The 23,535-nt window shown below is 40.8% G+C and overlaps 1 protein-coding gene across 5 annotated transcripts in view; it reads right to left on the bottom strand.

Annotated features, from left to right (window-relative positions):
- DCDC1 (doublecortin domain containing 1) overlaps nt 1–23,535 on the bottom strand; it is a 244,302-nt gene that overhangs the window by 39,408 nt on the left and 181,359 nt on the right. For all 5 annotated transcript variants that reach the window (XM_088653766.1, XM_060275323.2, XM_088653781.1 and 2 more), the window contains 3 exons: nt 8,828–8,951; nt 6,828–7,009; nt 170–280 (listed from right to left, as the gene is read on the bottom strand). In XM_088653766.1, coding sequence (XP_088509892.1) covers nt 170–280; nt 6,828–7,009; nt 8,828–8,951 — 417 coding nt within the window. The remainder of the gene's footprint in view (nt 1–169; nt 281–6,827; nt 7,010–8,827; nt 8,952–23,535) is intronic.

The following is a 23,535-nucleotide window of genomic DNA, read 5'->3' as shown; positions in this document are numbered from 1 at the left end:
TCCTGATATACAGCTATACTAATAAATAAAGAAATCACCAGCCCTGCTGACCTGGAGCCCAACAACATCTAGAGAGCATTGAGCTCGCTATGTGCCTTAGCATACAAGTGTTTACATATCTAAATTGGGGGGGGGGGGGAAATAAAGATTGTGATGTGGGTTTACTTACTGTTCCAGAAAATGTTGGAATTCCTTTTGGTGTATTTTCTTTTCCGAATCAGCATCATTATGTGCTTTCGGGAGTCTCTTCACTTTCTGTTTCCTTTCTGGGTCAACATTTCTAGAGGAAATTAAAGCATGTTGTTTGAATGATTTTTATAACAAAAAAAACTTCCAAGAGAGTAAAAAGATCCTGCTTTGTAGTTTGCAGTGCAGGTCTGGAAATAACATGAAATGCAGCTACACAATCTCAGCAGACAAGGCAAATCTGTGCTGTTTCAACTTTTTGATGTTTGCCATCCCTGGTTCCTTTGGGTTCCTTTGGGAAGGAAAGGAAGGATAGGATAGAAATTACACAAACAAACAAACAAACAAACAAACAAAATATTCACTCTTCACTACACATCTTATTCCTGGTGGCATCAATGTTCACAGCCATGACACTAGCCTGGTCATTATAAGACACACTGACGCTACAATGCTACAATTTATTTTCCCTTTCACATGGGGGAAATACACAGCGCCACATACAGTGGTGCTTCGCTAGATGAATTTAATTCGTTCCACGGGTCAATTCGTATAATGAAAAATTCGTCTAGCGAATCCCATAGGAATGCATTGAATTTTTATTTATTTATTTGCCCATAGGAACGCATTAATTGAATTTCAATGCATTCCTATGGGAAACCGCGATTCGCTAGACAAATTTTTCATAAAACGAATTCGTCTTGCAAGGCAACCTCCGCTCGAAAAATCTCTTCGTTAAGCAAAAAATTCGTCTTACAGGGCATTCATCTAGCGAGGCACCACTGTATATACATTTATTTGTACTTCTTAAAGTACCTTAATCCTTCCTAACCTAGTTACAGGTAGGTAGCCGTGTTGGTCTGATGCAGTCAAAACAAAATAAAAAATCCTTCCAGTAGCACCTTAGAGACCAACTAAAGTTTGTCATAGGTATGAGCTTTCGTGTGCATGCACACTTCTTCATATGTGCAACCTACTTCATATGTGTAAATTTTCGTACCTTCAATTCAGGATTGGTTAATTAAAGTGATAGAATACATGAATTTGGATAAAATGACAGCGGCCGTAAGGAATGTAGCAAAGCAGAGAGTACAAAAGGAATGGAAACCAGTGGAAGATCACCTAAAGAAAGAGGGTTTGAATTGTGAATTGGTAGTTTGTCTAATTTAATTTAAGGATTGCTCAAAGAGAAAATAGGGGAAGTAATGGGAGAATAATTACCCACAAAGGGTGGGAAAATAAAGAAGAGGAAGACAGGGAAAATTGAAAATGGTGAGAAACGGTATATCAACAATCGGAAGCTTTTTTAATTTTTAATTTTTTTCCCTTTTCTTTTTTTTCCTTTTTATTCTTATATGTATATATACATATATCCATCTTTTTTCCCCCCTCTTCTTCTTTTCTTTCTTTCTTTTCTTTTCTTTCTTTCTTGCTTCCTTTCCTCTTTTTCTCTTTTCTTCCTCTTTTTCTTTTCTTCTTTTTTGTTGTGGTTCTGTTCTTCAGAGTTTTGGTGTATACCCTGTTTCTCATATTTTAAGACATACCCATAAAATAAGCCATAGCAGGATTTTTAAGCATTCAAGGAATATAAGCCATACCCCGAAAATAAGACATAGTGATAGGCGCAGCAGCAATGCTGGCCGCAGCAGGAGGAGGAGGAAAAAAATAAGACATCCCTTGAAAATAAGCCATAGTGTGTGTTTTTGAGGAAAAAATAAATATAAGACATGTCTTATAATATGAGAAACACGGTAATCTGGTGTATATATTATTTGCAGCTATATTTGTGTTTACTTTTTTGTGTTGATTTGGTTGATTATATGGTTTGTATGTATGTAATTTTTAAAAAAAAATAAGAAATAAAGTTTTTTAAAATTTTAAAAAAATTAAAAAAAAATATGTGTAAATTTTCTACATTTTCATAAAGGAAATGTGCAGAAACTACACAAGGTTGAAATGAAATGCCCTCCAAAATTTAGCACCCTATTTGGAGTGGGTGTGGGAAAAACCTTTTAAAATTGGTTTTCCAGGGTTTGCTCACCCCAGTGGCAAACACCATTTCCCCTGCCTTTTTCTATTGTAAAAAATGAAGGTTTATCACTAGCTGTGATAGCAGAGCTAGCAGCAAAAGCAAGAGCCCTTCTTCACAGCTACTAGCTTGGCTGCCATCGCCACCCTTGCTCAGAATGCTCCTGGAATTATTTCACTTGACACAACACCATTCCAGTAACATTTGGGGATGGAAAATTGTGGCACCAATTGGGAAGAACTGCTGCATCTACCACCATGGACCACAGCAAAACAATGTTTCCCGGGTAACAAAAAACTTCACTGACACTTGCTGCCAGAATAGCCATCCTACCACCACCAACTACCACCACCAAAACCATTTGAAAAATGTATGCATAATGATTGCATATACATCTATATCAATAGCTGGAATCCATAGAACCACACAACTCATCCTTCATGGTCAATAGGGCAGCTGTTCTCCATGCCATTTGGCAATCTGCTTTTGAAAAAAAGGAACTTTCAAAACACTTCATGATACAGTGGTACCTTTGGTTACAGACGCTTCGGGTTACAGACGCTTCGGGTTTCAAACTCTGCTAACCAGGAAGTGGTTGCTCCAGGTTAAGAACTTTTCCCCAGGATAAGAACAGAAATCGCGCGCCAGTGGCGCAGTGGCAGCAGGAGGTCCCATGAGCGAAAGCACGCCTCACGTTAAGAACCGTTTCAGGTTAAGAACAGACCTCTGGAAAGAATTCAGTTCTTAACCCGAGGTACCACTGTATGTCATGAAGGTCAGTTGTTGAAAGGAAATACAACAGGGCATGTCTAAAGACACTGAGTATGCCCAAAGGTTTCCTTGGGATTCTACTGTGCTTACATGAAATAAATGTGATATGTATATCACTTTTACATCAAGCTATATGGAATTTATATCCTATGTCCTACACCTTTGAAACAGGGATTGGAACCTACACCATTGGAACAGGGATCAGAAACTCTTTCTGTCCCAATTCTCTCCTTCCAACATGAGATCAAACTGACAAACAGTGGAGAAGTGGCAGCAATAACACCAGCGTTAACCCATAATTGACTGCCACCACACCTACAGTGGGGCTAAGTTCCTAAAGTGTGATTATGGCCTCATTCTGGCATCAGGCACATATCTGTATTAAGCCCAGCTCTTTGTTGCATCAGCCACAGGGATCACAACCCACACCCCAACCCCAACTGTCTTAAATGACCTAAAATGGAAATTCAACAACTTCATAAAAGCTAGTTTGGTTTGAAGAACTTCAGATCTAGAGGAAGAACTTTTTAAAAAGCTGATACCATTCATTAAATTTCTCTGTAAAAAAGATCTGAACAATTTTAAGAACAGCATATTCACATTTTAGATCTGGCAGAGGGAGAACTAATTATGAGATGTATGCGTCAAAGATTTCAATTTCAGGCTTGACTTTACTTTGAAGATTATTTTTTTAACTTTATCATTTTTGCAGGCAGCTCAGTGGACAGCCTATCTGAATGCTACTCATTGTTCAGTGATGTATGAAGTGTATTTAATCAATCTGAAAAAGTAATATTAAACCATTATCAAAAAGTATCAGATGTTCTAAAAACCTTAAAAGAAAGGTCAAAAGGTGACATCTCTGCTAACAATGTGAGAAACGATGTATTTAACTTATTCTTTACATCAAAGCTTTTCACTGCTATTTGAATATTCAAAGTCCTGTTATATAAAATGAACATACAAAATCTGCTCTTTCCAAGCATAATCTTCACTGTTTTCAAGCGGTTTGTCCAAATAGATATAATTTATATTCACAGATATATTCCATCCAACAAATATGGAAGCAGCTTCAAATGAAACCGTGGGAATTATTGTGCAGAAAGGCAAGCTATGTGTCCATAAAAGTTCTTTACAACCTTGTAATCTGCTAGGGACATGATTCTAAATTATTCCTGTAATTTATATACTTCAGCCTATCTCCAGTTGTCTTCCTTCCATTTTTTTACACATTGAAAACAGAAAAATGTGCTAATGTGCTACCATTAGCATGTTACTATTGCAAGACCTACTGGAAGGCACATCCCCATCATTACCACAAGAATTGGATTACCTAGTGCACATCTAGCCTTAATACATGCCAGACATTTAAAACTCATCTTGTCCTCTGCCAAAATGAAAAGTGTAGTTTGCCTAAGGGTGCTAGAAATGGTAACTTTGTAAGGGGCAAACTGCATTTCCCAGGGTTATGAGGGAGGAAAATGTGCTTTAAGTATATGGTGGTCTTAAACCCTATCTGTTGGGTTGTACACACTCCATTCTTAATCCAATGTGAAGTAGGCAGACAGCAACCTGTTGCTAATATGGATGCATATCCAGTAAGGATACAAGTAATGTGTAAGATTGTGATTCAACACTCAGATCTTCCCTACTTGATCAGAGCAACTGCAGACAAGTTTCTTCAGTAATCCTGGCAATGCATTTAGGAATGTATGTATGTATGTATGTATGTATGTATGTATGTATGTATGTATATTATGCCCTTACACAAAACATTAGGGTGATATACAACAACATAAAAACATTTAAAACTATATGACACAGTCATTAAAAGGGTTATATTATTAAAGTGGCAGGACCATGGCAAGAGGATAATATTCACCCTACCTACTTCCAGATTGCTCCTCTCTTCCCATTTGAAGCAAAGTCCAAGTTCTGTGTATGCCTTGTGTGTCTGTGTCAGGCTGATGGCCACCTGAGACAGTCACATGGTTGCCACAGAGGCCTGAACTGGACCCAAGGCATCTTCAGTGTAGATGCTGAAATTGCCTGGCACAACTGTCCTGGGTTCCTCTAATCTAATACCATGTTTGGAGATCATTTTGGCCAGCTTGGCCAAGGAGGCTGTTGGGCAGCAGAGCGGATAGTACACCAACAGCATCCCTAGCTTGTCTTTTTGTCCCAGCACCAGATTTATACCCTCACGTTCTGTTCCAAGGAGAGGTTTTCTGGTGATGGAGCGTGAACTCCTGTGGACCACAGCAACTCCCCCAACCCACCCCTCCAGTCTGGCTTGGCATTGTACCAAATACTCAGTTGAACAGGTCTGGCTCTCCTTGCTCCTGCACCCAGGTGCTCATTCACAACTAAATCATGGATTATCATTTAAGAATATCACCACCAGACTTTTAGGCACAGAGGTAGAGCACCCAGTGTAGTCCTCCCTTGGGCATTCCCTCCTCCAGCTGTGCCTGTTCCTCCCCTCAATCATGGAGATAGGCTGTGCTACTGTGTCCCCTTCAAGATCTCTTCTTGCCAGGCACATTCTGCCTGGAATCCACTCACTTGAAGATGGTCACAGGTGCTCAGGCAAATAAAGAACCCAGTCACAGATCTATTATTGCCAGCACACACTAAAAGGCCATCTGACTGCAATTAATCTCCAGCTGAACTTCTTTTACGGGCATTCTCCATCCCATCTTCCACCTGGGACACTGCAAACATAAAATGTCCCTCCCTCCCTCCCAAGGGATGCCAACTCCCAAGGTCCCAATGGTTCTCCAACACTGGTGGGAAATGCACTTAATCCTATGTAAGGCCAAACCACACATCTAAGTCTCATATAGCAATACAATACAAACCCTGCTCCGAGGAGGAGTAAACAGGGAGGCACCCTCACCTCCAGTCTACCTCCAAAGGGACAACTCCCTTTGGTGTGTTCCTCCAGGGTCACCCAAAGGGGCTGTCCTGGTGATGGCGGCACTCCTAAATGCAAACAGCTCTCCTTTGATTGCGGAAGATTGCGGCAGTTAACTAATGAGAAGGACAACTCCAGATATTAAAAAACCAAGCTTGTTCTTCCCAACTAGACAGGGGAAATTAAATAAAAACCCAACTGGCTTGCCAGTGGATAAAAAGGGGAATGGGTGAGCAATAGGGAATCAGGTACCAAGGACCTCCTTCTTTGGAGGTCTTTAAGCAGAGGCTTGACAGGCATATGTCAAGAATGCTTTGATGGTGTTTCCCGCTTGGCAGGGGGTTGGACTGGATGGCCCCTGTGGTCTCTTCCAACCCTATGATTCTATGATTGTAGGTGCTTAGACTCTCTCCTCTCTTTCCAGCAATCACTCACTCACTCACCAGAAGCCACAGAAGATCTCAACAGCATCCTCCTATAGGATAATTCCATAGCATCTCCAAAGAAGTAGGTGGGTGGGCCCTAGGAGCTCATCCATGATATCAAGTAGTGAGCTTACAAGCTTGTTGTGATAACGTACTAGTTGTACTGGACACGTGGCTGCCAAAATCTGCACAACTGCAGCTGTTAAAAAAGTGCCAGAATTTTTATGATGGCCTTGTAGCCAGTCTCCAGATGGATATAACAATTCAGATCCATGATGCATTCACATGCCAGCCCAGCAGCTTCAGACACTTTGAAATGTAGCCACAGGAAGCTAAGTTGGTGTTCACTGCGAGTTTTCTTTACCACCACCAAGTAAAATAGATGGCTACTTCTGGAGGTTGGCAACTTTTCAAATATAAAGTTGAAAGCAGTAATAGATTTGGAAATTACAAAAACTTTACTGTGCTCATTAGGTTATGAAAATTATCATTTTCTTACTGTTTTTTAGCCATAGTTGTGCAGTCGGGTCCAAGAACAAAGATGGCTTTGTTTTTGTCCTGTTCTCCATTTTTCAAAACTCTGAGTCTCAGAGGCATATAGCTGTCTGACTTCTTACCAGTAGGTTTCTTCAAGGGAGGACTGTTTGGAATCAGCAAGCCTTCAATGGGCCAGTCAAAAGCCTTTCAAAACATAAACAAAAGTGTTTATTCCATTTTTAAGAATTACAATGATAAGCTGAGAGTGACCAAATAACTTCACACATATGCACACCAATTCAGTATCTCCATATTGCAGGGCTAGGGAGTAGACTGACACTATGAGAATAAGGGCTTGCTAGAGGCTATTTGTTTTAATTTTAAAGTATATAAGCTGGTCTTCAACCAAAGGTTGAAAGATTCAGATAGGGAGTAGGGAACTGAAGGATCAGTTAGATTGTAGAGGATCATTTTATGGAACACTGAAGGAAATCTTCACCCTAAACTGTCTTATGGTACAATCCAAATCCTGAATCCATTGGGCTGGTTGTTGTCATCTATCTGTCTTGGGAGACAGTGGAAGAGTGTTCCTTTGGGGGTTAAGTCAAACTGTTGGAAGGCTACAGTGCCTGCTGTGACTGTAGAGACAGATACGGGAGAAACATGTTTTGTTGTTGTTGTGCTGCAGCTGATGCACCATGGGGTTTCTGTTGAGTTAGGATACAGCACATTCTCCCACCCTCTGCTCTGGTGGAAGGGTGCCCAAGCCAGTGGAAATCAATCTACCCAGCACTATCTACCTCAAAGGGGGTGGGGAAGAAGAAGAAGAAGAAGAAGAAGAAGAAGAAGAAGAAGAAGAAGAAGAAGAAGAAGAAGAAGAAGAAGAAGAAGAGTTTGGATTTGATATCCCGCTTTATCACTACCCGAACGAGTCTCACAGCGGCTAACATTCTCCTTTCCCTTCATCCCCCCACAACAAACACTCTATAAGGTAAGTGGGGCTGAGAGACTTCAAAGAAGTATGACTAGCCCAAGGTCACCCAGCAGCTGCATGAGGAGGAGCAGAAACTCGAACCCGGTTCCCCAGATTACGAGTCTACCACTCTTAACCACTACACCACACTGTAGTGTGTCAGGCTACTGAGAGCCTATAGCCACTACTGTGTGATTGGGCACAAGAGAATTGCTCTGCCCATTGCACTGGCTTGATTAGACAATCCTACATGCACTGCAACCTTAATATTTAGAAGGGAATATTTTTTGTACATTCAAATTTGCTTAGACAGTTTAGTCAGTTGAGAACAAGAAAACATACTGTGCATGTGCTGACCATAAGCATTTGCATCAGACCATGAATGTATGTAACAAATTATCAGCAAAAGAAATGTTTTAGCATTGGTTTCCTGACATATGGAACTAAGCAGAGAAATCAGCAAAATGACACTTAGCCTCTGTTAAAGTGAATTTAATGAAAAGAATTACACACAATGGTGCATATATTCTGGACAATCAGAAAAATAAGAGTTTGCTGGGGAGGAGAAAGGAGAGGGTTAGGTGTGAGGAATGATCAAATTCATGCCTAGTGAAACTCTCTGGATTATGATCTTAGTAATACATCATTTCTAATATGCAATTAACATAGTACAGTGGTACCTTGGGTTACAGACACTTCAGGTTACAGATGCTTCAGGTTACAGACTCCACTAACCCAGAAACAGTACTTCGGGTTAAGAACTTTGCTTCAGGATAAGAACAGAAATCATGCTCCGGCAGCACGGCAGCAGCAGGAGGCCCCATTAGCTAAAGTGGTACCTCAGGTTAAGAACAGAGTTTCAGGTCAAGAACGGACCTCCAGAACAAATTAAGTTCTTAACCCGAGGTACCACTGTAAATGTCATTCACACTATTAGTGTGTATCTGTGAGTGTGTACTTTAAATGTAAGAATAAATATATATTTTTAAGTGTATTCAAATAGCTATGCACATACCTGCATGTGTGTGGGTTGCACTTTATCAAATTACCTGGTTTAGTTCTCCATTTGGAAGCACAGGCCACATATAGGTCAACTTATTCCACAAAGGATTGTCCACTTTTGACTGTTTCCACTGACCAGGCTTACTTGTTCCTCCATGTTTAATGGCCCACCTGTAATGGAAAAAAAGGAGCCTATTTTCTTATCTGAAGTATCAGCAATGGTCTTCTTAACAAATATATTTCTGACTAGGAGCAATTCTTGAGCAGCTAAATTATAGCTCCTTTGATTGGATTCTCTTAGATCTAGGACATTCCCAAGTGGACGGCATAATATCCATGTTTGAGCCACACACACACACACACACGCTTGGCTGCTCTGTTGGTTTTTTCTCTCCCTCTGCTGGCTTTCATCTTTGTTACTCCTGCTTAGTTAATTTAATTTAAATAGATACTGATTTGATCATTTTTCTGTTTTAGTCTTTTACAATGGATTTGGATTTGAATGTTAGTTGCTTCTTTTGATTCAGAAAGGCAGGATACATGAAATCCTAGTCCAGCTACATTTGGTCCATAACTATGAACAAGCTGGGATGAAACTGAAGGAAGTCTTGAGTTCCTTTGCTCCCTGTTCCTCCTGTTGTTCCTCTATGCAGCTGGAAGGCATTGTCAGCATTCAGTTTCACTTCCACAAAATCTTAGTTTGTTATGCAAATAAATAAATAAAACAGGTTAGGTTTTGTTTTTTTTAAAGCCACCCTCACAGCCCATTGCTTGAAGTTGTCTTGTTTGAATTACTGTATATGATCAAGGAATGAAGCAGGTAGAAGATTTTCTGAAAATGTACTGATTTTAGAGATGGGCAGCATGACAGCAAAGTGTGAGATGTGACCATACTTAGTGCCATCTCTCCTTTCTCTTGATCATGCAAGTACACACAACACACACATCCCATCCCTCCTCCTCCTCCTCTCTCTCTGCCAAATGAGAGCAATGCTGTTGCTTTCATGTCCTTATCAGCTTCCTTAAGGCATATCACTGGCCACCATCGCATGGAGACAAGCGACTTGCCCTAAGCCACAGATTGAACACAAGGCGGAGGCGGGGTTTGAGGCCCCCCTACATATACCCAACCACTCTTTTGATATTGGATTCTCTGCTGTAATGCAATGCACATTTCACAAACAAAACAATTTAATTTCCAAGCCAGAGCATTGCAAATTGATTCTCCTTGAATTAGTTTACCATCAATTCATTACCTCTCAGATCACACTCCAATTAACTCCTCTTCAATTAATCCCCAAAGGACTAATTTCCCCTCTGCCCTCCCAAAAAGAAGGGCATGGAAACACACACACACACACACACACACACACACACACACACACGTCATACGCAACAAATGCAGCCCTATCCTCTTCTCTGCCTGTTTCTTAATAAAGAGGTGTGGTGGGAAGCAAAGAAATAGAAGCACCTACAGAAAGCAGAGGCTCAGTATATAGCATCTTGATTTTAAAGCACTGGGTCTCTTCTCTTCCACCCCCACCCATGGCAGATATCAGCGCAAAGCACACTGCTTAGCTAGAAAACTCTTGGTGATTTAGTTCCTTTTATTTCAATGATAAAGACAACTATTTTCTTTGCTGATAGAACTGGGAGGGAGGTCACTGCCATCCTGTTGAACAAAAGACTCTTGGGGATCCAGTTGCACATCAGGGGACTTGTGGGAATTCTGCTAGGTCTTGGACACTATTGTCGACGAACATTTGCAGCGCACACCACACGGCTTTTCCTGAAAGAACGATTAAGCTGCCAGGCGTCAACGCAGTATGAGTTTTAATAACTAAGTTCAAGCCCCCTGAAAACTGCGTTTTATAAATGCAAAGCTGACAATCTGTAAGCTGCATTGGCATAGGTAACAATATAATGACTGTATAAGTGCCTAAAATGAAATCTGCCCTTAGTGGCGCATTCTCTTCTCTTTCGGTTTCTGCCTGTGTTTTCAAATGGCACCTGTAAACCCAACATTTCTCGTTTGCAGCCACTAGGTGGAAACAGCGGTTCGTGGAAGTACAATTGAGAGGCATTTCTTTTGAAAAGCTGCATCACATTTAATTCTACTTAATGTTATTTTATTTATTTCTTTTTTATTTCAGACAGCCCTAACATAATTGCTTCCCCCCCCCCGATGCCTCACGAAGAAGTAAAATAGAACTCCTTGTATCCCAGATAGCTGTCAAATCTCTCTTTTTCAAGCATGTGTGCAAAGGACAAGGCAAGGCTAAAAACAAAGTGACATACTTTTTAACCCCATAATCAATAGGTATGCTATGACTCTCTGTGACTATAAAGAAGCAAAGGAAACACTAGCTACAGTATATAGTTTCATCTGAAGTTATCTGGACTGCTGAGATTTTGACTGTATTCTATCCCTTGCTTATATTTTGCAATGTTTTACTGACTGCTCTGATCTCCCTGGTGCAGTAAAGTGGGATATATATCTGATTTTAAATAAATAAATATTACCCAACATTTTACCACTTCTGACTCAACATGGACAAATCTGAGTGCTTATCATATACCGTTGAACTTTGTAAGTAAAATTGGGCGGGGCAAGGAATTCTAATTATAGTACAATCCCATGCATGTACTTAACAGTAAGTCCCACTGTGTTCAGTGGGTCTTGCTCTCAGGACAGTTTGCATAGGAGTGCAGCCTTATTTCTATTTCCGCTTAATTGTCTGTGGCAATCTACACAATTATGCAAAAATGGACCCACAAATGGTGTTCACTATGAAACTACCCTAAACTTTCACTAGCATTAAGGGCTGCTAACTCACGAGTAGAAATTATTGTGCTTAAATATAAGTCCCTGCTGAATAACTTTCTCAGGTATAAATAACTTTATCAGAAATGCAAAGAAATCTGTAAGGATAAATTACTAAGACCCTGAAGGTCTGCACTATGTCAAATCATGACAATTAGAGCAATATCTGGCTACAGAGTACATTTATTTCTGCTTTTAACTGTATTTGTAATGTAATGGAAACTAAGGTGTTGGTTTACAATGGCCTGCCCCATAATGTATATGTCACAGCTGAGCCGCAAAGCATATTAGCAAAAGGCAGGCTATTCAATCGCATTGAAGAATTCTACAAAAATCAGAAGCAATTTGACCATCCAGGAAGTGTGGAAATCACAGAAGGACCCAGTATAGATTGCATGCCACCCACCCTTCTGATCTAATAACATATTTTTATTTTACTGTATTGTTGCATGAAGTGAGCAATTAGCCTTCAGTCATTGGGAAGGAGGTTAATCACTAACTGACTGGAATGGCTCTATATATTCTGAGATGCTGCAGCCTCAACTGTGGGTTGCTCTTGGCCAGGCACTGTCCCTGGAAAAGGATGTTATATATTGGAGAACAACTTACAGATGATATGGAAGGGACAATAGAAATATTGTGGTCTTCTCAATATTGCTTCATGGGACATAGGACTCCATAGCTGTGAAAATGCATTTCTCTTGAATTTTCTAATCTTGCAAGCCCTTACCCACAAACCTAGTAGTAGTCCTCCCTCCCACTTGCTAAGGGTTCAGCTAGGAGTGAGGAAAGGGCCCACAGCCACCCAATGCCCAAAATACAACTGTCCTCTCTTAAGTAGTAGAAATGATGGAACTGACCCTGGCTTAAAACTGAAAGGAAAGAAACAGAGTGGCAATTTATGTTATCTTCAATCTGAGGAACAATTAAACAACAGACAGTCTGGACAACTGTGGCAGGAAGGGAAAGTTTCAGAGGAAAGGCAGCTTGGCAAAGAAACATAGGATTGTAGAGTTGGAAGGGAACCCAAGCATCATCTTGTTCAACGCCCTGCAGTGCAGGAATCCTGCCCACAGCCATCCCTGGGTGGACTCAACTAGGGTTGCCAGACTCAATAGAGGACAGGACTTCTGTGCCTTTAATTGCCCTGCTCTCTTTTGAGTCTGGAAACCTTAAAGAGAAACCAGCAGACCCTTTGCTTGGAAATTCAACAAAGGGTCTGCTGGTTTCTCTTTAAGGTTTCCATACTCAAAAGAGAGCAGGGTAATTAAAGGCACAGAAGTCCTGTCCTCTATTGAGTCTGGCAACCCTAGACTCAACCCACCAACCTTCTGGTTAACAGTCAGGCACACTGACCCATTGCGCCATGATGAATGTAGGTAGGAAAACAGGTAGCAGTTCAAGAAACGGGAGGATGTCACAATGCAGTCTTGTGCATGGGAAGCTGGAGTTTGGGGCAAGTTGTTCAGAGCTACAACACAGAAGCAGGTGACACAAGGTGGGGGCTTGTGTCTTGTGTCACTTGACCCTTTCTTCAGCAGCTCCAGCTTCCGTTTGTCCTTCCTGCCAACTCGGCAGCATGAAACAAACACCCTTCCACACTTGGGTTCAATTGCCATAATGTGTCAAAGGAAATCTCTGTGTATAATGCCTTAGTGAAGACTTTTTCCCCCTCCTTTTGTCAAAACATTCAAACAAGAGAAGGCCTGTGTTTCAGTACAAGCTTTGCATGCAGAAGGTCTCAGCATGTTCAGTCCCCAGCGGGTAGTACTGGGAGAAACCTCTGCTGAAGCCCTGGAGGGCTGCTTCCAGTCAGTGTAGACAATATCAAAGTAGAAGGCGGGTTTCTATGTTTCTAAAATACTATTTTTTCTTCCCATTTTCTAAATGAGTTGTGGTTTGTAGATTGAATTCAACAAACAAGATACAAAAGAGTTAAAGGAATGGAGCTTTTTTAAAACTTTAAATTAAAGCTGACCTTTTCTGTCTTCTATCAAGTAACAATTACATTGTCTTAAATCTCATAATGAAATAAAATGAAGTGCAATATGTAATCTGAGCATGATATTCTACGTAATAATTACCTTGGTGAACACCAGCCCAAATCAGCATGCTTCTAATAAACAGGTAGGAGGGGGGGGATAGCAGATTTGCATAATATTAGTGACAAGGACAAATACCGTAGTGTTTTTCTCATACATTTTCTTCAAGAATATTATGGCCCATTTGCATTATTTATCTTTGGTAGAAATAGGCTACCATTATCAAAGCAGGACCTGCCCCTTTCCTGTCTTCAGTTCTTTGAATCCTGCCCCTCTTACCAGCACTACACCAGACCTACTCTGTCAGATTTTGTAAAAAGCTGCTACAACAAACTGTATCTCCACTGCACAGGTATTTCCTCTGTGGACTATCTTTTAGCAACAATATGTAGCACTACTAATACTCAGCACTTTTTCCCCCTAAAGAACTTGGTGATGGTATTTACATCTTGAGAAATTGTAAAATGTTTCTCCCACCTGCTCCCCATATTCTGTGCCCTCTCCTTCATTCCATACCCTCCAACATGTATCCAATGAAAATAGGGACTGCCCATTCCATAATGATAATTTTAATATTTATAGACATCTTACTGGGTTGCCCCAACCACTCTGGGCAGCTTCTAGCATATATAAAAACATAATAAAACATTAAACATGAAAAAAAACCTTCCCTATACAGGATTGCCAGGATTGCCTTCAGACAGGTTGGGGGTTGGATAACTCCATACCCTCCAACATTTCTCGAATGAAAATAGAGAAATCCTAAGGAAAAGCGGGTCATTCCAGGATCAAATCAGAAACCGGGATGGCTTCTCTAAATCAGGGATGTCCCTGTAAAATGACACTTGGAGGGTCTGTCATTCTCTGTTGAGTTTATGATGAAATATTAATTATAAAATTGATAATAAAAATAAAAACACAATAAAAATGGAATTGTTTAACATTTTATAAATGAGTTTTAAAGATTTTAAAAATTAAGACTGGTGCCAGTCCCTGTCACAAAATGGCTACTGTGGGGTGTGTTGCATAGCAAAAAATGTCAGCTGTTGGGGTGTGGCCTAGCACAAAATTAGAAAGAGCAGGATCATTGGTGCTTGCTCTTGTTGCCCTTTCTCAGGCTTATCAGGGAAAGTCAGTGCTACAGTATGTCCTGCTGGTCCTGTTTGTAGCAATCACACCAAAATGATTTTTCCATATATTTAGAATGATAGTTTTGTTGTCTAATAACAGCATGGAACATTATCTGGTATCAGGGGAAAGCATACAATATGGCCATCCCCATTCTGTCTTTCACATGCAAAGACTCACAAACACACACAGACACACATGCACCTCCCTGTCTCTCTCATTCACTCATTCACCTCAAATATGTACAATCACACATTTATGTATCCCTCCCTCCCCCACACACCACATTTATACATCTACCTTTTTTCCTCTCTCATACAAAACACCTAAGAACCTAAGACTCAAGCCAGTGGCCCATCTAGTCCAGCATCTTGCTCTCACCGTGGCCAAATATATGCTTTTGGAAAGCCTGCAAACAGGACACATACACCATACATAGATCTCTCCTTCTGTGTCCAAGTGCAACTCTCCCCTCCCCTCACAATACGTACATGGTTTGTGAGTCGAGGCCCTGCTCCCCACTTTGTCATGAAATAAGACACATGGACACAAGTATTTTAGGTTAATGGGCTAAAAAAGGCCACAACTTTATTGGTTACAGAATGTGAGTGGTATTGGTATTGGCTTAGGCACTGGATCAGACAGACTATACTTGAGTCCTGCCCACTCTGCAGAGAGTCACACAAGGGTTAACAACTAGTAGGGGGAGCTTGTTGATGCAAATCAACTGGAAGCTTTCCCCTAGAGTCACCGGAGGGTCGTGCCATGGCCCTAGCCACCACCAGGGCACCGGACAGGAACCACGACCGCCGGATTCCTTTAACGGAATACCCTTCAAGGGGAGGGGTAGGTGATGACCACAACCTCCCCACTGACACACAGCACATTTTCCAATGCCTAACCGCCAAACCTTACAAAGTTGTGACGATTTGCTATGAGGTAGGCAAAAAAACCAAGTGGCTGGACCCAATCTGCCAAGTGAAAAAAAATCCTACCAGGCCTCTTGAACAGGCGAGCAACCGAGGTCCATAGCAAGGTCAGGTGCTGAATGCAAGACATAGAGGGAGGGAGGGCGGATGATCTGAGGAAGCAAGAACAAAACAAGGAAGAGCTCGCGGGCCCGCAGCTGTTTAAATGCGGCTAAACCACGCCCCTCATCCAGCTGGATTAGCTGGCTGGGGGGCATGATGGGCCCAGGACTCCAGTGACGCAGGGGGCCCGGCCATGCCCCCCTGCATGCGCGGTAAGTGATTTCCGCTCACAACCCCTCCCCTCTGGGAAGAGGAGAGGCTTTTCTCTCACATGCACATAGACAACATATAGATCTCTTCCTTCCTCCTGTCATGTCTATGCATGTGGAGATACCCCATACACTGCTCCTTCTCTCCCCAAACCATTTTTAAAAAGCAAGCCCTACTACAGGATTGTCCTGGCCCTCAACTAGCAGAACTCCCAGCTTGGTTTTTGCCACAGATTTAAATGTGTCCTTGTCATTGGTTTGTGGGGAGGTTAGGGTGACATTTCATTTATTTGTTTAGGTTAGTCCTACTTGTGGCTGACATGCTAAACCAAACCATAACTTGCATGTTTGGTCGCTTGCAGTAAGACCTGTTTTGGTTTAGCATTGAGTATGGACAAGGGCAATGGGAGCACTTCTTTCCAACCCTGGACTTTCCAACGTCAGTGCTGTGACAGGGCTGCCTTAGTCAAACTCTACACCCTACCCATTCACCAAGCCTTATCAAAGTTCCATGAAATGTGAGTGCATGTTGGCTTTGGCCCTATCTTGAACCCAATGGAATTCACTTTCTTCCCTCTGTCTTTTTTGAGCTTGAGTGATTAGACATTTTCAGTGGAGTGGAGTCTATCCAAACCAAATCACAACCAAATACAGTGGAAACTTGGTTTTCAAGCGCCTCGGAAGTCGAATGTTTCAGCTTTTGGACACTGAAAACCCGGAAGTAACTGCTTCGGTTTTCAAACGCTTTTCGGAAGTCGAATGTTCCACATGGCTTCTGTATTGCATTTTCCAGACGTAAATACTTCCAGAAATGCAGCTTTCAGTTTTCGAATGTTTCGGAAGTCAAATGGTCTTCTGGAATGGATAACATTCGAAAACTGAGGTTCCACTGTATACAAAACTATGCAAACATTGCCAGGGTCTCTAAAACATATCAAATACAGCCAAGTAGTTATATACTGTAGTCTTGGAATTATATACATTTACATAAGTTTTCATCACATTTAGGTAAAGGCAGTTTGACATGGAGAATCATAAAGGAAAATCCTCTCCAGTGGCTGATTGACTTTAAGACAAAAAACAGACTAAACTAAAACAGTCTCTCCTTATAGTTTAATTTACATATTTATGTTACTTCATAGATGGTAACAGTACATACTAAAGTAACAGAACAAAGTAATAGCCGCATTATATTATTTTGGTAAGGAAGCGGGTAGCATTTTGTCACACACAAATTCTGCAGACACACAAGTCCTGCAGACCTGAAATTCTCTCTCTTGCTGTCACTCTGCCATTCTTGATAAGGAAGTGAAGACCTAAGCATGTCATGCACATTAGGTGAAGCTAACAGCCTCTGGGGACAGGTGCTTCCCACACAGTTTAAAGAAATCCTGGGCTAGCCGAACAATGAAATATTAGACACTGCCCATGCAATCTGAACTGGGATGCAATTCTGACCTTTTCCTAAGAAAAATGAAACTGAGCACCATATTAGACACATTGCTTCCTTATGGATGTACAACTATTATTTTAACTATGTTTCTAAAAAAAGTAAACACCTCAGAGGTTTAAAAATATGTTACTGAAAATAAGAAGACCTATTTATTTATTTTTAGTTTGCTTGACGTTTTTAGGCAGTACAGCAGAGATAGAAAGAGACAACATTTCCCCTCATAGAAGCATCATACAGGACTATAGAGATGCTGGCTCAGTGAGAATATAGTACATGCTTGGGATGCAGAAAGTCTCTAGGAAGCGCTGATACCCTGGAGAGCTACTGCTAATTCAATGTAGTCCATACAGAGCTAAATGAACCAATGATCTGACTTGGTATAAGGTAGCTTCCTGTGTTCCTAAAGCCCTTCTAAGTATAGGAATTTACTTAGGAAGTTGCCCTATCAACTTGTAATCCAGGTACAGCAGTGAGCCACAGTCAAAGTAAAGTAGTGAGGGGCACCATGCCAAAATTACCTGGCAATCAGTGTACAAGATCCAAGCAAGTCGCTGTAGGAAAGGCAAAATCTTCCACAGCCCCTCTACTTGCATTTAGGTATACGAGTCTCCTATCTCATTTGCAGTTTCTCCCTGTGACTGGAATTTATAAGTGAAGATTAAAGGTACTTTCATTAGAGGTAATTTCAGAAGTTTTTTGCAGGATTTTTTCATCTGCATTTAACATCACACCAACCTTTGGGTAGCATATTCAAATGTAAATCATATTCCACTTAGAAATACGGTCTTGGTGCAGCAAATAAAATGTTCCCTAGCGAAGAAGGTGAATGATAGATAGATAGATGATAGATAGATAGATAGATAGATAGATAGATAGATAGATAGATAGATATTATAGCATCCTTCAACCAAAGATCACAGGGCAGTTCAATATAAAAATGCAAAATGAGAATACAAAATACATTTTCAAAAGCCAATAATCCCTCTCACACAAACACATTTTAAAAGCCATAGAATCTTTAATCCGCCTGGTTACAGAGAAAGGATTTTGCTTAGTGCCTACATATATATAGTGATGATGCCAGGAAAGCCTCCCTGGGGAGAACATTCTACAAATGGGGAGCCACCACAGAAAAGACCAGTTCTCATGTTGCCACCCATCCCACTCAACCAAAGGTGTTTCCTTTGAGCTCAGTTTTGCTTTTTGCAAAACCAAACCAAACCAAATCTCTGCAGTGCTTTTTTTGTGATCACATTGTCAGACCAACACCAAGCCTTTTTTTTTTTGGCAGGGTGGGGGCCTGCTTTGATGGGGGAGGGAGAACTACACTGTGGAAACGAACTACATGTATATGTTTTGGATAACTGAGAATTATTTCTTAAACAGAACATCCTAAATGATGTAGAGGATAATCTGAATACAAGGTAGCAAAATGATTTAAGATATATTAGCAGAGTCATCATCACTAAAACTAGCGATAGCACTGATAAGACATCAAAGTGAACATTTACATTCTGTTCTGAGTACCATGTTCAATAAGAAGGAGATCGACATATGGAGGAGATTCAAAGGAGTTAAACCACAAAACTGATTGAAGTAGCTTCAGTATAGATAAAAGATGACGGAGCCTATTTAAATGTTTGAATCCTTACATGGAGACTGCTTCACATTATTCTACAGTCTACACGGTAGCAGTAACATGTAAAGAAGCCCTAAAGGGGAACACAATTAGTTCTAAATGTTTAAAAGGATGCCAAAAAACAGAGAGGGAATAGCTGTTCACACAATCCACCAAATTGAACCCCAAGAGAAAGTAGGATTTAGGTCATTATTTGAAATGCACAGCTTCTGAGGCACAAAGCAGTTAAATAAATGTGCAAAGCTGGGAGAGATGTATGTTCCAGAGCCTTTCATAAGCATGCAGTTTTTATAATGGGTGAGAAGATTCAGAACCTGTACACTTTCCAGTCTGCTTTGTCAGTATTTCCATTAGGGCTATGGACCATACCTAGCTGTACCACACATTCATCATGTTCAAGCTTCATCCAGTGTTCTGCAATTTCAGTTCTCGTTGCCAGAATAAAGGAAGTCAACAGGTTCCTTCCACGCACATCAGATTCTTCTCCATCAGATATGATCAGGAGCCCCTTCAAAGGATTAAGTGGTACTAGCTGGCTTGTTATTAGGCCAACTAAAGTGCCCAGAAATCCTGGGCCACTGGCAGGGACTAACAGGACTCCAAAGAGTGTGTGGCAGAAGCAGGGGGACCAGGAGAGGGAACCAGTGATTTATGGGGTGTCACACCACCCACAAAGCAGGACCCCAGGAAGGAAGGAGAGTCAGGGCAGTCCAAGGCAGAGGAAGGCGAGGAGGATGTGTCAGAGGAAGAAGGGATGGTTCGCTGAGGAATAGGTCAGTTGATTTCTTACCTTCCCCTGCCCCGCTGTCTCCTAGAACCAGAAGGGACTCAAAAAGGGAAGAGCAGTGACAATTTCTGTGCAGGACAAGTCCCAGGTTGCAGGCATGCAACCCATCAGAGGAGGGGATATAAGCTGGAGAAGATGAGGGGCACCACTGCTGCTGCAGCTGAGCCATAGGGCCGAGACCTGTGGACAGTTGCCTAGAGGCTAGAGGTGTGTGTGTGCATGTGTAATCAGAGCACCGTGGAAGCTGCTGTTAAGTGTTTCTCTTGCCAATAAAGAGTTAGCTGTCAGACATGTGCCTTCCTTATCTGGGTTGAGCTGTGACAGCCACTGGGCAAGTCCACCACATGTGGTAGAAAGTACCTGAACACACATTGTGTCCAGCATAGAGGACAGGTAGTTTTTTTTGTGATTCTGCTAAGTGCCTAGGGAAGCAGATACAACCCATGGATCAGTTTGAAAGAGTTCTCCTTCAACCTGGCTGATACGGAACAAAATGGCACCCTGTCCCACCTTCCACTCCATTTTGCTGGATCAATAGTTACGTTTAGGCCATGTTTCGAGGTTTGTTTAAGACTGTCCAAGAACTCTGTCATTTCTGATAGTATTTTGCAAAGATCTGATAAAAATCCTTTATCTGTACATGATATTTGAGAAATAAGTTTTTCAAAGCAAGTCAATGGTTTAGTCATTTGTTGTATGATTATTGGCATACAAGCAAAATCTTGTATTTGTCAAAATGGTAAGCATGTATGTTGAGGGAAGGAAAACCCTGTTGCACAAATGCAAGCTGTTTCAGTTGTACAATGATTTAGTTTGATTCACCCAATTGTAAATAAGTAAGAACTTTCCTTACTTTCTCAGAAGTACAGAGGCCAGTTTGTGTATCTGAAATATAGAAAGAATCATCTTAAGAGTTCCCTTTAGAAGAAAGGTCCACTAGAAAAGTGGACAGAGCATATTTGGTACTTGTAGAATGACTCCAAAGTACAAAATAACTGCTACTATTTGAGCTTGTGTTCTGTTTTCTGAGCACTTAATGGCTTGATTACTGACAGCTGGTGAGGTGGGACTGCAAACTTAGCTCTGCACCCTAATATTCTATCCAGAGAGATCCAAATGGAGCTGGTAGCGTATCAAGTTCTGTTTTCTAGTGTCTAGGGAAAATATCACAGCAAGTTGAGTGGAAGATAGATTTTTCTAACCCCATCCTTTAACTTGGATGTCTCCGGTTTTGAAGCAGTGAGATTTCCACCCAAAGGTAATGTTGGGGCTCTCAATTTTTGGCTGCTGATGCTGCCTGGCTTATTATTCATCACAATGCCAAGGTCTCCAGGACAAGACAGACTGGCGAAAAGTTATCCATGTTAGCTCATAAAGGATAGTAGCACTCCATAAATTATGAGTCGCTACTACAGTTATCCCATTTTATATCAGGGACAAATATGCATAAAACCCTATTTTTCCTGGTATTCGGATCGCTACCTCAACTTACAGGAACTGAAAATCAAAATTGCCACTTGTTAACCGACAGAACTCTCAATCCTTAATCTTGCTAGCAGAAGTAACTTGGATGAAGGGACAGAAACTATTTTTTTAATGAGATGACCACTACAATTCTAAAGAGGGTCATAGATTTTGAGATGCAAGCTTTTTAGAGTCAGTGGAGCACTGGGAAATCTGTTTCAAATATATATCTGTGTAATGAGGATAAGATTTCCAGTCTGAGATATTTTAATAAATTCATTAATGCTTAAAAAGCAGCTTTGCAGCATACTGACTCGCCTCAAAAATATATTTATTTAACAGGAGCCAAACAAAATGAAATCTGTGCGTGTATGTGTAAAATCTAGACCCTGAGAGAATTAAATAAAATTAGTAACCTACCTTTTATATTTTTATTACAGGGATCTAAAAGATAAGAAGTTGCTGGGAAATTAATAGGAACATTCTTTTGTTTCATTTTATACAGCACTGGAGCCTTCAGAATTAATTGCAGCCTTCTAATAAACACAATGATGTAATGACGTATTTAACATTACTGGTTTTTGTTTGATTCCAAATAAATTGCAGATTTTTTTCTGGTGTGATACTAAAACAATTACCATTTTGAAAAAGGATAATTAATCTGCAATTTTTTCACATTAGATCATATATCTCTAAAGAGGGCCCGCAGATTTGATAGTCTTCAGCTGCTGTGTATTTATTTTTCATTTTTTTCTAGTGATGTACCGCCCCATCAGTGCTGACATTTAAATGAGTGAGTATTCAACACAAATGTGATCATTTGTACAGCATCCAATGCAGCCCCATACTGAGATGATTGCTTCTTGGAGCCATCTATGGGTTCTCGAATAGAGGGGAAAAGCCAGGCAAAATTTTATCAATTTACATTTTTCTGTGATTAATTTTTATGCAAATAAGGGCCCGACCGTGCTCCCATCTCACCTGAATCATGCGGATCATCAAAGACAAATTGAGCATCACTTATTTAAAAAATAGGCTTTAAACTACTCTACAGCTGTGCTGGAAAATGCTAAGAGCAGGGCATGAACTTTTCTAATGTAACAGGGATAGATAAGAAAATGCCTCTTTCTGCTTTTTGTTATCCACAGTCTCACAAATGTAAATCATAACAAAATCCTAAAAAATATATTTGGTTTGTAGCTTCTATCTCTTTGTAAATATTTGACAGCCAAAAACAAACAAACAAAAAACAGTGGGAGGAGATTTCTGCCCAATACTTAATCAGGTTCTGCATACAAACAAAATAGTCTAACTATATAAAACTGTATATCTGGAAAATGTTTTTTTATTATAAGTATAAAGAATAATAATTTGCTTCCATTATTAGAAAAATGTGCTCTATGCACACATAAAATTAAATTGAATTAACCACATATATGCATAAACTACGGTATATGTATTATATCGTTTTTTATAGAATTTAGTAGTGTACATCTAAAAATATAATCAATTAGTGTTTGCTTCTGAATGGAAATAATGAGAAAAAGCCCGCCTACACAGCTGTACATCCCACTCTTAAGCGCATGTTCTCGTAAGTAAGCTGTATTTATGTCTTTAGATGAATTACATATGCAGATTAAAGAAACAAGTTCTGAGAACTTTGCATCCTTCAAGAATGGAAACTAAGCTGAAATACTCACTTTTAAAAAATTAGTTCTCCCATAAAGGTAAAGGTAAAGGGACCCCTGACCATTAGGTCCAGTCGTGACCGACTCTGGGGTTGCGCGCTCATCTCGCATTATTGGCCGAGGGAGCCGGCATACAGCTTCCAGGTCATGTGGCCAGCATGACAAAGCCGCTTCTGGCAAACCAGAGCAGCACATGGAAACGCCGTTTACCTTCCCGCTGTAGCGGTTCCTATTTATCTACTTGCATTTTGTCGTGCTTTCGAACTGCTAGGTTGGCAGGAGCTGGGACCAAGCAACGGGAGCTCACCCCGTCACAGGGATTCGAACCGCCGACCTTCTGATCAGCAAGCCCTAGGCTCAGTGGTTTACCATTTTGATGTGCTTTCGAACTGCTAGGTTCGCAGAAGCTGACAAGCTGGAACATGTGCAAAGAAGGGAAGCCAAGATGATCAAGGGTCTGGAAACCAAGCCTTATGAGGAACGGTTGAGG

Source organism: Zootoca vivipara, chromosome 1, assembly GCF_965207765.1.
Source record: "Zootoca vivipara chromosome 1, rZooViv2.hap1.1, whole genome shotgun sequence".
NCBI lineage: Eukaryota > Metazoa > Chordata > Lepidosauria > Squamata > Lacertidae > Zootoca > Zootoca vivipara.
The sequence above is the reverse complement of the archived record's forward strand: the minus strand, read 5'-3'. Positions and strand labels throughout refer to the sequence as shown.